Below are 14,756 nucleotides of genomic sequence, written 5' to 3' on the forward strand. Positions count from 1 at the left end.
ACAGAGAAACCCTGTCTCGAAAAACCAAAAAAAAAAAAAAAAAAAAAAAGCTGGGAACAGAAGCAGCTGCCTGTAATCCCAGCCCTGGGAGGAAGGACAGAAAGAAACTAGAAGATTCTTGGGATTTGCTGACCAGCTAGTCTAAATCAGTCAGTGAGAGATCCTACCTCAAAAAATAAGGTAGAAGGCCCGGAGTCTGCCCTCAGCAAGAGTCCATGCAGCAGGAGTATGAGGACCTGAGCGAGATCTGCAGAGCGAATCTCAAAGCCAAGTGTGGTGCTGTGTGCCTATCGTCCCCTGCACTGAGAGTGGAAGGCTGAAAGAGGACTGCTGGGGCCTACTGTCCTGCCAGTCTTGAAGAAATACATTATCTAGGTTCTCCGAGAGATCATGTCTCCTGGGAATATGGCAGAGAGTGACAGAGAACCCTGAACATCCTTCTCTGGCTTCCCCATGCACGGGAACAGGCACATATGTTACATGTACACACATAAATGCACTACCATACCAACACTTATGCATATACAAACACACAGAGAGAGAGAGACATATACAAATGGAGAACCCATTAAGGAAGACACGCAAGACTTATCCCTGGCCTCCAAATACATTTATAAACATGCAAACACACACACACACACACACACACACACACACACACAAGTTCAACAAGTTCCAAAGGGTTTAATTGAGTTTAAATGAGATTTAGTCTACGCAGGGCTACAGATGCCCACAACCTGCCCTGGTTCTACTGTAAGGAAACATTCAAACATGTCCATTTGTCCAGGGCCATCACGGAGAAGGTCTCCGGCTCATCTGCAAGTTGAGGCTTGTCACAAGTTTAATAAGAAAGTCACAGTAAACTGTAATAAGGAATTCCAGAGAAAGAAATCACCATTTTCCGCACCACTGAGCTCAATACTGGTGTGGACTCTAATCGGCCACGTTGCTCCATCCCCTTAGGTAAGTAACTACAAAAGCAGCTCCAGACTATAACATAGCAACGTGCTACCCGCCTTGCTGGGTTATTTTAAGGCTTTATGGAATGATGCAGGTGAATGTAACAGTTAAGAGCCTACTAGAAAAAGATGCTCACGACACATCAGCCTTCGCTCTGCTTCCCACGAAGCAGCACTTAACTCACACACTATCTAAGCTGCAAGATAAACCTCGAGAGATGGTGAGGAAATGATTCAGACTGGGCGAGGGGGTCTGAAAGTTCTAGACTGATTTATCAGTAGTGACTCTAAAAGGGTCAGAGAAAGAGTGTTAAGATTCCATTAGCTGCCCTGCACCAGTGCCTGCATCCGATGGAAAATACACAAAGGCTGAGAAGAAGAATGGCTAGGTGTTGGTTGTCCCGGGTGTTGACTGGGTAGGCAGATGGCTGTGCAGGACAATGGCTGGGTGGGACAATGGCTGTGCTGTGCAGGGAGATGGGAGCATAGGTGTGGGGCAGTGGCCACGGGGGGCACTGGCTGTGCAGGGAGCTGCCTGTGTGGGCTATGGCTGTCTTAAGACTCTAAGGTAGTTGTGATGGCAAGGCTAGGACGATGTTCTGCCCCTTGACTTCCTTGCAAAACGAAGAAGGAACAACTGCGTTCTTTCCGATGACTGCGGTATCTGGGCTTTGTTTCTAAAGTGGACATGAACTCTGGGATGCTGGTGCACACTTAGACGTGGGTATGACTCTATTCAGAACCCTCCGCTGTGAAAGTGTTTGAAACAGCTTTTCCAAAACAGCCTACAAACAATGCTTAGAGTCCAGTGGGCGGAGTGATTTCCTCAGCACTCAAGCCTTAAATGGTGAGTTTTCTGTATGCTCTGGGGAGTGCCCAACTTTAGTCTTTAAAAAAAAAAAAAAAAAAATCGGTAATCTGTAACTACAAAAAACAAAAGCCTTCTGCTCAAGAATGATATCTGGCTCTCCAGGGAACTCTCTCCCCAATTGATAACTAAAAATAACTTGACATGACACAGTTACCTATAGTAACACTACTATTTTAATCAAAAAAATAAATAAATAAAACTAAATCAAAGATAAGTGAGGATGGATAGAAAATAATCTTTTTTTGGTCTATGACCTTGAATCAAGGCTAGCCATATCACTTCTCCATGGTTAAATAACGTCATTAATATATTTTGCCTGCGTCAAAAATAAATGTCATACATGTATGTATGTTTGTTTATTAGTATGCATATATGCCACAGACCACATGTGGAGGTCAGAGGATAACTATAGGACTCAGTTCTCTCCTTCCACCATATAGATCCAAGGGACTGAACTCAAGTCATCGGTCTTGGTGACAAGTTTCTATACCCACTGAACCAGCCCACTGCATTCCCCCCCCCAAAAATGCTCTTTGCCAAAAGCACACTTGCCAAGACCCAGGGAGCAACAGACAGAACACACCAAAGCTACAGAACTGTCACATCAAAGTGGTGGCTCAGCCCTGTTGGCACTGAGCACTAGAGTGTGGCTGGTCCTATGTGTGTTGCGTGGTCCCTGCATGATGCACACAGGACTTGGTAGGAAAGGCTTAGTACAAACACTAGGATACAAACAGTCCCACCTGGATAGTTTTCTCTTACATACATACTGGGGGTCATAAGTTTGACCTATCTAGAGCTAAATATAATTTATAGCAAGGACTTACATTCTCTTGTTTCTTTTAACTGTTTAAACATAGCCATACTACATTTAAACCACATTTTTTTGTGTGTCTTGGTGTCTACTGGACAGTGCTATGGATGAGGGTGTTACTGCTCAAGTTGTCATCGAACAGTGGAACTTCTACAACACGTTGACACTCTGACACCCTGTACCTTGCAGGCCTGAGGGAGACGGAACTGTGGCAGTAAGGTGTAGGACAGGAGCTGGCAACAACACAGGAGACCCCAGCAAAGATCAGCTAACTACAGAAGGAACACACAGCTTGTGTCCCAAAATGGAGACAGCTTTGCCGAACTCCTTATAGGATCCCAGAACCCTGCTTCCAGGAAGGCACGGTGCACGAGGAGCTGAGAGTTCTACATCTTCACCTGAAGGCAAACAGGAGACTGATTTCCAGGCAGCTAGCACAGGGTTGTAAAGCCCACACCCACAGTGACACACTTCCTCCAACAAGACCACACCCACTCCAACAAGGCTGCTCCTCCTAATAGTGCCACTCCCTGGGCCAAACCGCCACAGGGATCCTTTAAGGGGTGGAGCCTATGGCGGTGTTAGGAGGTAGGGGGATCCTTTAAGAGATGGAGACTAGCAGATGACTGTAGCACTGGGGCATGCTCTTAGACAGGGTTATCATACTGCTTACAGGATCCCACTAGGGACCAATGAGAATGGATCATCATATAAGAGTAAAACTGGTCCCTCCCTCTCCTTGGCTTCCGGTCTAGCCATGTGCTCTTTCTGTCACACATTTGCTCCCACCAAGATGCTATCAGCCATGAGGAAAGAAATCCCACAGCAGAGGCCAAAGGGATCACACAGACTTTCAGCCTCTAAAACTGTGATCTAAATAATCTGTTGTATAAAATTCCCAGTCTCGGGTATTTTGTTAGAGCAACAGGGGGAGGATGATCACAGACTTCTCCTTGTCCTTCTGTAACAAAGTCTTTCTGAGGACGTCTAGCGGTTATAGTCGGTTAACAAACAAGAGCATCTTAGAAATCAGTGACATACCAACTCCATTAACTGTTTGAGCTGACCTATCTCTTCAGGCAGTGATCCAAGCTTGTTGTTGCTTGCGATTAAGACTTTGAGAGGCAGACCACACAGGCAGGCGGGCAGGGCAGACAGCTGATTTCGACTGTAAAGACAATACAACAAGAACACACGTAAACAGAAAGGCCACATCATGATGCTGCTGCTTGAGAGCGGGTTCTCTTTCGCTGGCGAGTGTGGTTCCCTTTGGGTTATTGGAGATCTCTATGTAGGCCTAGCTGTCCTGGAAATCTCAATAGCCTAGGATTGCTTTAAACAGTATAATATTTTCTCTCTGCATCCAAAGTGCTACGATTATAATCCTGCACCACCATGCTCAACTGTGAACATTTTGCAAATTGCAAATACTCCAATACTATCTATGAAATCACTCAAATTTTAAATTTTATGTGTGCAAGGGGGGATTAAAAAAACATAAGAAAAAATACAGGAGTGGATAGACAAAGACTGGATACCAAGTATCAAAATGCAATTTGACAACTCCTTGAGATTTCATTTATACTGGTCAGAATAGCCAAGGTGGATAAAACAAATGACAGCGCCTGCTGGTGGGGACACAGAGCTAGGGGGTACACATATCCATCGTTGATGGGAGTATAAACTTGTATAGTTCCTAGGGAAAGCAGTGTGGCAGTGGGAACTGATCTACCTCAAGAGCCAGCTATGCCTCTCTGGGCATATAATCAAAGGATGTTTCATCCTACCACAGAGACACTTACAGCTGTGTTCATTGCTGCCAGAAACTGGAAACAACCTAGATGTCCCTCAGCAGATGGACGGAAAATGAAAAAGTGGTCTCTTCGTACAACAGACTATTACTCGGCTAATTTAAAAATGAAATTTACAGGTAAGTGAGTAGAGCTAGTAAAAATTATTCTGAATGAGATAACCCAGGCCCAAAAGAACAACTATGGCATGCATTTGCACATATGTGGATGTTAGCTAATAAGTTTTCGGTAAGCAGAGCTATAACCCATATAACTACAGAGGTTAGACACAGAGTAAGAGACTGGGGGAAATAGAAAAGATAGTTATGGGTTGATGGGGAAGTGGAGAGAGAAGGACCATCAGACCCCTTCTGTCAGGGCTCAGGGAACTCTGTGGAAGACGAAGCAAAAAGATTCTGAGAGCGAGAGGAGATGGAGGAGATGGAGGATATGGAAACACCAAGAAAACAAGGTCTTCCAGATATAGCAGAGCTGACATGCATATGAACACACAGAGACTTGGCAGGAGGCAACGGGCCTGCACAGGGCTAAGCCAGATGGGGGTCCCAGTGGTGAAAGCGGAAGTGCACACAATGCTCCATCCCTAACACAGAACCTATCTCCGACTGATAACTGCTTACAAAGGAAAAGTTAGTTTTCTCCAGTGGGATCTCACTGGATATACGAACCACTTGTAAGGGCAGGAACCATGCCCAGCCGTCCATAATACAATAGTTTTCAATGGGTTTTGTTTTGTTTGTTTGTTTGTTTGTTTGTTTGTTTTTAGTGTCTGGGCAGTTTTTTAACCTTTCAGGCCATTTGCTTATATATAATGGTTTCCAGTTTAGGGTTTTTAATGGGATTTCTATGTGTGTCGGTGTGTGTGTGTCTGTGACTACATGTGTTCTTATGCATTGTCTTCAGTTCTTTTTGTGTCTGTACATCTATCTGTCTGTTTTTATCTTATTACTTTTTGGAAGCCTGTTTTCTAAAGAGAGAGGAGGAGAGAAAGCAAGAAAAGATATGGACTTAGACACATGGAGAGGTGGGGAGCAGTTGAGGGAAGGGAAGCCGTAATTAATTAATATATATATATAAGAAAAAAACTGTTTTTGGGTGGGTAGGGGAGCATGGGTGGGTAGGGGAGCAGGACGGGGGGGAGGGTATAGAGGACTTTCAGAAGAGCATCTGAAACGTAAACGAAGAAAATATCTAATAAAAAAATTGAAAAAAATAAGAAAATAAAAAAACCTATTTTTAATTTTTAACATTTACAATGAACTATTTTTAAAAGAAATGTGCAATTCTGAGAGAAAAAAAAAGTACAATTGAACTAAATGAATGAACTCTGGGGTCCTGAAGGAGTCAGGCGAGCCAACTTTCCAGTTGCCCCCGAGTATCTCAGTATCACTGATGGGCTAAGATGTTTCCATCAAATGCATGAGCACTGTCTAAGAAAGGGAAGATACAGAGGCTGGAGAGATGACTCAGTGGTTAAGAGCACTGACTGCTCTTCCAGAGAGAGGTCATGTCCAAGCAGCATGGTGGCTCACAACCATCTGTAATGAGATCTGATGCCTTCTTCTGGTGTGTCTATACAGCTACAGTGTATATTATATATAATAAATAAATCTTAAATTAAAAAAAAAAAAAAAGGAAGGGAAGACGCTAACCACTAGGTCTGATCATTTCACCAGGCTGCAGCTCATATTATAAACAGAGTGGCCCTCTGCAGGGGGCAGCTTTGCACAGTGTGGTGCCAAGGGGCTCCTTGGATAGGAGGACAGAAGGATGGGAAGACAGAAGGACAACCTTTTTCTCAAACCAACAGCATTGGAAGCTCATGCCATAAACAGTCCCCAGAGGCCAAGTACTACAGGCTACCTCTTAAATGCCACCACCAGGCTGGAGAAAGGGCTCAGCAGTTAAGAGCACTGCCTCTTCTTCCAGAGGACTTGGGTTCAATTCCCAACAACTACATGGTAGCTCACAAAGTCTGTAACTCCACTTCCAGGGATCTGACAGCCTCTCACAGCCATACATGCAGGCAAAACATGAGTTCACATGAAATAAAAATAAATGATTAAAAGAACAAAAGCCCACTAACCTCCAACAGTACCACCATGATGTACCCCTACCTCACCACAGCCCCAGAGCAATGGGGCCTCTAGATTAGACTGGAACTTGCAAAAGAAAGCTAAAGCAAATCTTTCCTTTTTTTTTTTTTTTAAGTCAGTTATTTCAATTGTTCTGTTACATTAACAGATTGCTATCTAACCAGTCTCTCATGACAGCATGAACAGAAACCTCAGTCAGACAGGACCAAAGCAATCAATAAATAAATAAAAATAAAAATAAGTTAAGCACATTTAGAGTTTACTGGTAGATGACTTCTTTTTTCCTTCCTTCTTCCTCCTCTTTCTTCCATCCTTCCTCTTCCTCTTCTTCTTCTTCCTCCTCCTCTTCCTTCTCTTCTTCCTTAATGTTTATGAGTGTTTTGCCTGAGAACATGTGCCATATAAGTGCAGGTGCCCAGACAGAGCATCAGATCCCCTGAGAGTAGAATTATGAATGTGTGTAAACCACCATGAGGCTTCCTGAAACTGAACCTGCGTCCTCTGGGAGAGCAGGAAGTGCTTTTGACCACCGAGCCATCTCTCCAGAACCCAAGATTTTTAATATTAACTTTAAGCACGAAAAGGAAGAAAGAGAGAGGTGCTGGGGTGGGGGGTAGGAGAGAAATGTCCATGAGTATAGAAGGTGTGGTTTCTCAAAGGAGAGCCACTGTTGGCAGGGAGAGGAGAATTACAGCAATGCACAAATCAGTGGGGTTCCCTCAGTTCCGCACGACAAGAGCGGCTACACCTGAAGTCAGTCTCAGTACCTGCAAAGGAGCTGAGGTAAAGAAAAGAGATAGAGATATGTGGCCTTCTACCAAAGGATGCCCGGAAGCCAGAGGGCTTCAGCTTTGCAGAGCAGCGAGCCAAGCCTGACAGAGGCTTTGCTTCACTCTGCACGCAGGGCCAGACCACACCAAGTCTCCTGATTTCCCATTGCCCACGTTTAGTTTTCTAAGACAGAGAAAGAGAGTCAGTTCATGAAACGTGATCGACTCTCCACATGTTCGTGTCAGCCATTCATTTCAGCCTCCTCCCCAACACAGAGCCTTTGTCGCACGACCAGAGACAGAAGGGTACAGTTCTCTCACTGTCTCTCCCAGATATTGTATAGATGAAGCCAATGGCATGGGATTGCAACTATTAAAAACTTCCCTGTGCTGGCGAGGTTGTGGAGAAAGAGGAACACTCCTCCATTGCTGGTGGGATCGCAAGCTTGTACAACCACTCTGGAAATCAGTCTGGCGGTTCCTCAGAAAATTGGACATAGTACTACCGGAGGACCCAACAATACCTCTTCTGGGCATATACCCAGAAGATCTTCCAACTGGTAATAAGGACACATGCTCCACTATGTTCATAGCAGCTTTATTTATAATAGCCAGAAGCTGGAAAGAACCCAGATGTCCCTCAATAGAGGAATGGATACAGAAACTGTGGTACATTTACACAATGGAGTACTACTCAGCTATTAAAAACAATGAATTTATGAAATTCTTGGGCAAATGGATATATCTGGAGGATATCATCCTTAGTGAGGTAACCCAATCACAAAAGAAGTCACTAGATATGCACTCACTGATAAGCAGATATTAGCCCAGAAACTTAGAATACCCAAGATACATTTTGCAAAACACAAGAAAACCAAGAAGGAAGACCATCGTGTGGATACTTCATTCCTCCTTAGAATAAGGAACAAAATACCCATGAAAGGATATAGCTACAGAGACAAAATTTAGAGCTAAGATGAAAGGATGGACTATCCAGAGATTACCCCATCCGGGGATCCATCCCATCATCAGCCACCAAACCCAGATACTAATGCACATGCCAGCAAGATTCTGCTGAAGGGACCCTGATATAGTGGCCTCTTGTGAGGCTATGCCAGTGCCTGGCAAACACCGAAGTGAATGCTCACAGTCAGTTATTGGATGGAACACAGGGCCCCCAATGGAGGAGCTAGAGAAAGTACTCAAGGAGTTGGAGGGGGATGCAACCCTGTAGGTGGAACAACAATATGAACTAACCAGTACCCCCTGAGCTCGTGTCTCTAGCTGCACATGTAGCAGAAGATGGCCTAATCGGCCATCATTGGGAAGAGAGGCCCCTTGGTCTTGCAAACTTTATATGACCCAGCACAGGGGAAGGCCAGGGCCAAGAGGTGGGAGTGGGTGGATAGGGGAGCAGGGGCAGGGGGAGGGTATGGGGAACTTTCGGGATAGCATTTGAAATGTAAATAAAGAAAATAATAATAATAATAAAAACTTCCTTGTGTTTGTGCACACTCGAATTAACACGTCAATGTCATACCCTCTGTGCATGTACAATTACATAGAAAAACAACTGTATGTCACAGTAAGAGAGACAAATTTCTAACATATCAAAATATCATTGGTGGTCATTTGAGTGTATCCAATAAGTGGTTTTTTATTTTCCTTTGTATACATTGCTATATTTTCCAAAATTCTTACAAGTGTTTCTATAGTAAGGAAAGCAGCATCATGTACCAAGGTAAGCTTGCTTAGATGTTTCTCTCATGGGTGTTTCTATCTATGCCATCTCTCTGATATGTGGTACTCCATGCTCTGTAGTGCATATGCTATACTAGAGATTCCCACCTCCCTGCACATAATAAGGGGCAGGAATCTGATCCACCAAAAGGCAATCCTAACCTATGGGCCCAGAAAAAGCAGGTGCTGTGCTGAGCAAAGCTCACTATCACCCCTGCTCCAGGTACCTGATGCCCAGCTAGCTCTATTAGAGCAAGAAACAGCCCATCAACAATTTCTCCCGTGACCCAGGTCTGCAGGGAAGCTATCTCTACAACTGGACAGAAAGCTTTCCTATAAAGGTCCAAAAGGATAGAGTAAGTGGGGCCCGGGCTCTGGGGGACCAGGTAGGAACCTTCCAAGGTTAAAATCAAAGACTATCACACTCTCCCCAGTCTTTTGGGACAGTGGAGGGTGGAGTGGGCCCAGCCTGTCCCTCTGTCCTCCCATAGTGCTCTCCCACCAACAGGAACTGTTTAAGAAACTGGTTGGATAATGGTCCCCTTGGTATTCTGCTGGCTTTTCTTAAGCTCTGAGGAAGGCTCTATAGCCATCTCTAGGAAGAGAGCCCAGTTATTCAAAGGTGGCAAGTACATAATTCACAAGGTAATTTGTGATTATGAAATATTTATAAGTATGTAAGTCAGGCATGGGGCTATACACCTGTGACCCAGCACTTAGGAAGCCGAGGGAGAAAGAACACCCAGGATAGATGGAGACCTGACTCCCAAAGCAGAGAGCTTTATAGAGCTCCTTTTCACAAGGTGAAAACTGGCCTAACAAGGCAATTCTCTCAGAAAAAAAGGCATATCTCGACTTCCTGCTGAAGAGAGGATTAGGGGTGGGGGGATGGATATTTCCAGAAATTTTTACTTTCCAACCCACGTTGAGACCTTTCCTAATACTTCTGTCCAGGTCTCGCCATCCAATCAACACAAGCACTTAGCCAGGCCAGTGACAAGACTGACTGAGTCATTATCACAGCAGCCAAAAACACCGCAGAGAAGGCTCTGCTGTGCTGGCTCACTCTCCCTGGAGGTGTTTGAGGGCCAGTGCTGGCTTCAAACTGAACAGTCTAAACCTCTGGACACCGGAGAGGTGGCTCAGTAGTTTAAAGTGTCTGCTGTCCTTCCAGAACACAGCGTTTGGCTCCCAGCACCCAGGCTGGGGGACTCACAAGCACCTTTAACTCTTATTCCAGGACCACACTTTCTCTAATCTTCAAAGATGTTCTCACTCACTCACAGACAGACAGACAGACACGCGTGCGCGCGTGCGCGCGTGCGCGCGCGCCCGCGCGCGCGCACACACACACACACACACACACACACTTTAAAACCATCCATGGTCTCCCTGGTGGGTCGAATGGGTTTTATAGGAAAAGCTGCTTAGTCCCCCTCAAATCCATGGAGTTAACAATCTAGTTAATTAGCACACACACGAGCAGGGGCATGTTTCCTCTTTGCCACATCTGCTCCTTCAGCATCTGTCTCATATACTTTGTCACAAGGTATTTTTGGATTATTTGCAGTTTTCATGAGAGTCAAAGGAAACACACATGGGTAACAAAGACCCACGGTCCCCAAGGGAAACATTCATAAAGGGGAGGGGCAACTGTGTCCCTGTAGCTCCATGTCCACTGCCTATGTCAGCATCCTTAGCTTCCTGAAGCCATTCATCTGACACTTATTTCTCTCAGGCAAGTCCCAGGGGTCCCAAGCCTCTGCTTCTCTCCTGCAAGCCTACTGGATAAAAAAAAAAAAAAAAAAAAACCTGGATTCTTCAAGGAAACAATGTTTAAGGATAAGGTCACACAGTGCCTGATAAGGTCAAGGCTAAAGTTCAATCTTTAATCAGTGACACCTGTCTAAAAAGCTAATTTTCTTTATTGTTGTTTATTTCAGTTACGCTGTTACAAAGAAGTTGATTTGTAGTAAAAAGGGCTTCCTGAGCTGATACAGAATCACAGGTTCAATTGTGGTATCCCAGAATTCCCTGTCCTTGCTGCAGGAGAGCCTGTCTGCCTCCTCCTGCCACTGTCCCTGCTCTGCCTGGGTAAACTGGACAGGGAGAGAGGAGAGGGACAAAGGCCTGGCTCCCACCTGGTCCTTTTGATGTCACTTTTTCAGTAATTCCTCATCATAAACCAAGTCACACGGCTCAAAACCATCTCTGGCTTTCTTTCGTTTCGTGCCAAAATCCACAGGGATGAATTTTCACATGCTAGCACACTGCCCTTTCTTGTGGTAAATATTTAATATTAATTTGGGGGTTTCTACCCCACCTTGAATAAAGACTTTTATATTTATAACAAGCCTTAATCAGATGGGCAGATATCAACCCTCTGTGGCTATTAGTATCTACTTCTCTATCAATAACCCCGAGGATATGACTTGCCATGCTCCTCCTGAGACACACCTACTCCGACTGGGCAGCCCTCATGGCTAGCTCTCATGATTCTTCACCCCATGGTGTCTTCTTTCTCCATAGGTCCCTCTTTTCCTCGGCCAGAGAACTGAAGCCCTGCCTACCTCTCTCTTCTGCCCAGCTATAGGCTGTAGACATCTTTACTCAACCAATGGTTTTAAACTAAGGAGCAGGGTTACATAGCATAACTTGGTGTACAAGAAAATATTGTTCCTGAGGACAACCAACTTGGGGGCCAGTATTTAGCACTACAATACATAGCAAAAGACCAAACCGCCATACTTTCATCCTAAATTAAGGGATTCACAAGCCAAGATGTTTCTTATGGGTTTATTTTTAGAGAGTATTATATATATATATATATATATATATATATATATATATATATAGAATGAAGAGCTTATCAGTGTCCATTTTGAAGGCCTAAATTAACTACTTTTTGTTGGTTTATTTTAGCTATTTTTTCTTGAAATAGTTTTTTTTTTAAAAAACACAGACATGTAATATTGCTTATCTGATTTCACTATCAAGGAATAATACAAAATATAGTTTTGTGTGTGTATGCATGTGTCTTCACTTAATAAACTTACTTAGAAATGACTCAGAAATAATTCATAGAAAATGCTTATCGAAGATTTATCTACCATGACCTTTGTATTACTGTGCAGAATGCTTACCAATTCTGGAACCACAGGGGAGGAATTGAAATCCCGCCTTTGCCAAAACCTTCATTTCTATAGGTTGAGGCACACCATTTAATCTCTATGGTCTTGCCGGCGAAAAAAATGAACATAGTAAGATCTCCCTTGGTCTGGTAAGATGGCTCAGCAGGTAAAGGGGCTTACCGCCAATACTGATCCTCTGAATTGGCTCTCCAGGACCAATAGCAGAAGAGAAAAGACAGGCTGCAGAAAGTTGTCTTCAAACCTCCACATATGCTAAATGACTCACATATGTGCACACACACGTGCACACATGTACACACATAAATAAATAAATAAATAAATAAATAAATAAATAAATAAATAAGCAAGCGAATGACGAACGAATGAACGAACGTAGAAGATATTTTAAAAGATCTACCTAGCATGAGCTTCTAGATACAAAAGTGCTTGGCCAAATACTAAAAGTGAAACCATCCACACCTTACTATTAATAGGGTTTTTAAAGAGAGTTAACAATAGAGCAGATGCATGCTCAGCTACTTCAATTCATTGTCCTTAACTGCTTAAAATTCCAACTGATTTTAAGCACTGACTAGCAAGGGCCAGGGAGACACCACTGGAGACCTAAAAGACATTAGCTACTTATTAAGTATGGAAATCATCCAGACGCCCCAAGTCAAACAGGCACATTAAAAACCTGTAGGACAAGTAGGAGAATTTTACCTAAGACATTTTATACTATTAAAGAGTATAATAATTACTCGGTTTGGTAAATAAGGCTGTCCTACTCTCTAACAGAAAAAAAAAAAAAAAAAGAATAAAATAAGATTCTATGTTTCAATTGGTGAAAACATACAAGCTAAAAATAAATATAATCAAAGACCTGCTGAGGACAGCCAAACTGGGCTCTGTCCCCAGCCTAGTCCTCCTGTCTTTAGTCCAGACAGTCAAGACTGGGGCACACTCCCACCAATGAGTTTTTCCCTGTGGTCATCCACCTGATCTCTAGCAAAACAAGAACCCTGGGATATATTTCTAGGTCTTCAGACAGTCATAGAAACAGTGATGTGAAATTATTTAATCTCTGCAGAACTGATAAGAAAACACCTCGGGGCGGAAGAGTCCCAGGACTGGTTTCAGTGTGGCCACACCAGGCTTAGCAGCTCCCAGCACAGAGAGGGCATACACATCTGGACTGACTGCTGGAGGATTACTGTCCGTGCTGGGCACCTGATCTTCAGGAAGCAGCAGTCACTTTAGCCAGGAAGTTTCCTTTGTTGATGGAACACACCTGGTGTGAAATCTGCTCGCCCTCTCTGAAAGCATCATGGCTGTCTTCTGTTTTGCATACGGCACCTGCTAGTTTTCATATGCACAGGGCAGTGAACAATATCCATAGAGGACCCATTCATTCTCCTGCTTGCTTCCTGCTTCCTGCTTCCTGCCAGCCAACCCTGCAAAGCTTCTCACCTTGCCTTCCCATAAAGACTGAGTACTTCCCCCCAAGCTGTCACAGCACTCCTACCCCCAGGCCCTTCCTTCCCACAGGAATGTGTGACAATTAACTACAAAAGCTGCCTTTGAGTTACCTCGTGATGGTATTGATGCACTTTAATTTTAATCTAAAATCAAATAAACACTATACTTACGCTTCTTCATTCTAGAACAAAAGAAATAGCTTACATAAATTCTTCAATCTGAAAGTTTGGAACCCAGGGTCTCACATGGCCTACTATCCTTCACTAACCTCAGCCCAAAGGATTTAGTTCAAGTTCAGTGCACACACCCAATCTGGGAGCCCGAGTTTAAACCTCACTTTGAGAGCAATTGTGAGGACTACAGTCTCACCACTCCTGTCATCTGCAATCTTAAAATGCCTTAAAATGAGAAACACACGTGATTACTTCAATTATGATTTGAACTGGGTTCTTGGAAACTATGCCAATTAATTTCATGCCCACACATGTAAAAACACATGTTTGGAGCAGGTTAGGGATTCGGTTTGAAAGGAGAACTCAATCAGCCCCCCAGAGCGAATCTTCAAAGGCATGCACGCCTCAGCCTTTAGCCCAATTCTGCAGTAGCTGCTACATGGCCTTTCAGCTGTGCCTGCCTGTACCATATTTGGGGACTGCAACTGTACTGGTTTCCCACAATAACAGTCCATTAGTCTCCTCTTGAGTATAAATAACTCACTGCTTAAAATATTCCATATGTTTACAGCCCAACTGGGTAGCAACCACTGCTAAAAAAAAAAAAAAAATAACCCCAGTTTGATTAGATAAAGCCTCACCCTAAGATCACTCCTTTCCTTACGACCAAGCTCGTCCAGATTGTGGCAGTCCCTGAAAAACTACTGCTTGAAATCTGCTTCATTTAAAATGAAAATACATGCTTAAAAATCAAGGGGGAAATCTTCCAGGAAAACTCAGTGTCAGTGAGAATGTTGATTTATCAAACACTTTCAAAACCAGCAACATAGGTTTAGGGGTTATACTGTTGTATGTGTTTGCAGGAAGGGTGTGTGTGTGTGTGTGTGTGTGTGTGTGTGTGTGTGTGTGTGT

The 14,756-nt window shown here is 43.8% G+C and overlaps 1 protein-coding gene across 4 annotated transcripts in view; it reads right to left on the minus strand.

Annotated features, from left to right (window-relative positions):
- The window catches only part of Lrch1 (leucine rich repeats and calponin homology domain containing 1), a 179,513-nt gene that overhangs the window by 70,354 nt on the left and 94,403 nt on the right, over positions 1 to 14,756 (minus strand). For all 4 annotated transcript variants that reach the window (XM_021203346.2, XM_029541474.1, XM_021203345.2 and 1 more), the window contains exon 3: positions 3,686 to 3,812. In XM_021203346.2, coding sequence (XP_021059005.1) covers positions 3,686 to 3,812 — 127 coding nt within the window. The remainder of the gene's footprint in view (positions 1 to 3,685; positions 3,813 to 14,756) is intronic.

This window comes from Mus pahari, chromosome 8, assembly GCF_900095145.1.
Source record: "Mus pahari chromosome 8, PAHARI_EIJ_v1.1, whole genome shotgun sequence".
NCBI lineage: Eukaryota > Metazoa > Chordata > Mammalia > Rodentia > Muridae > Mus > Mus pahari.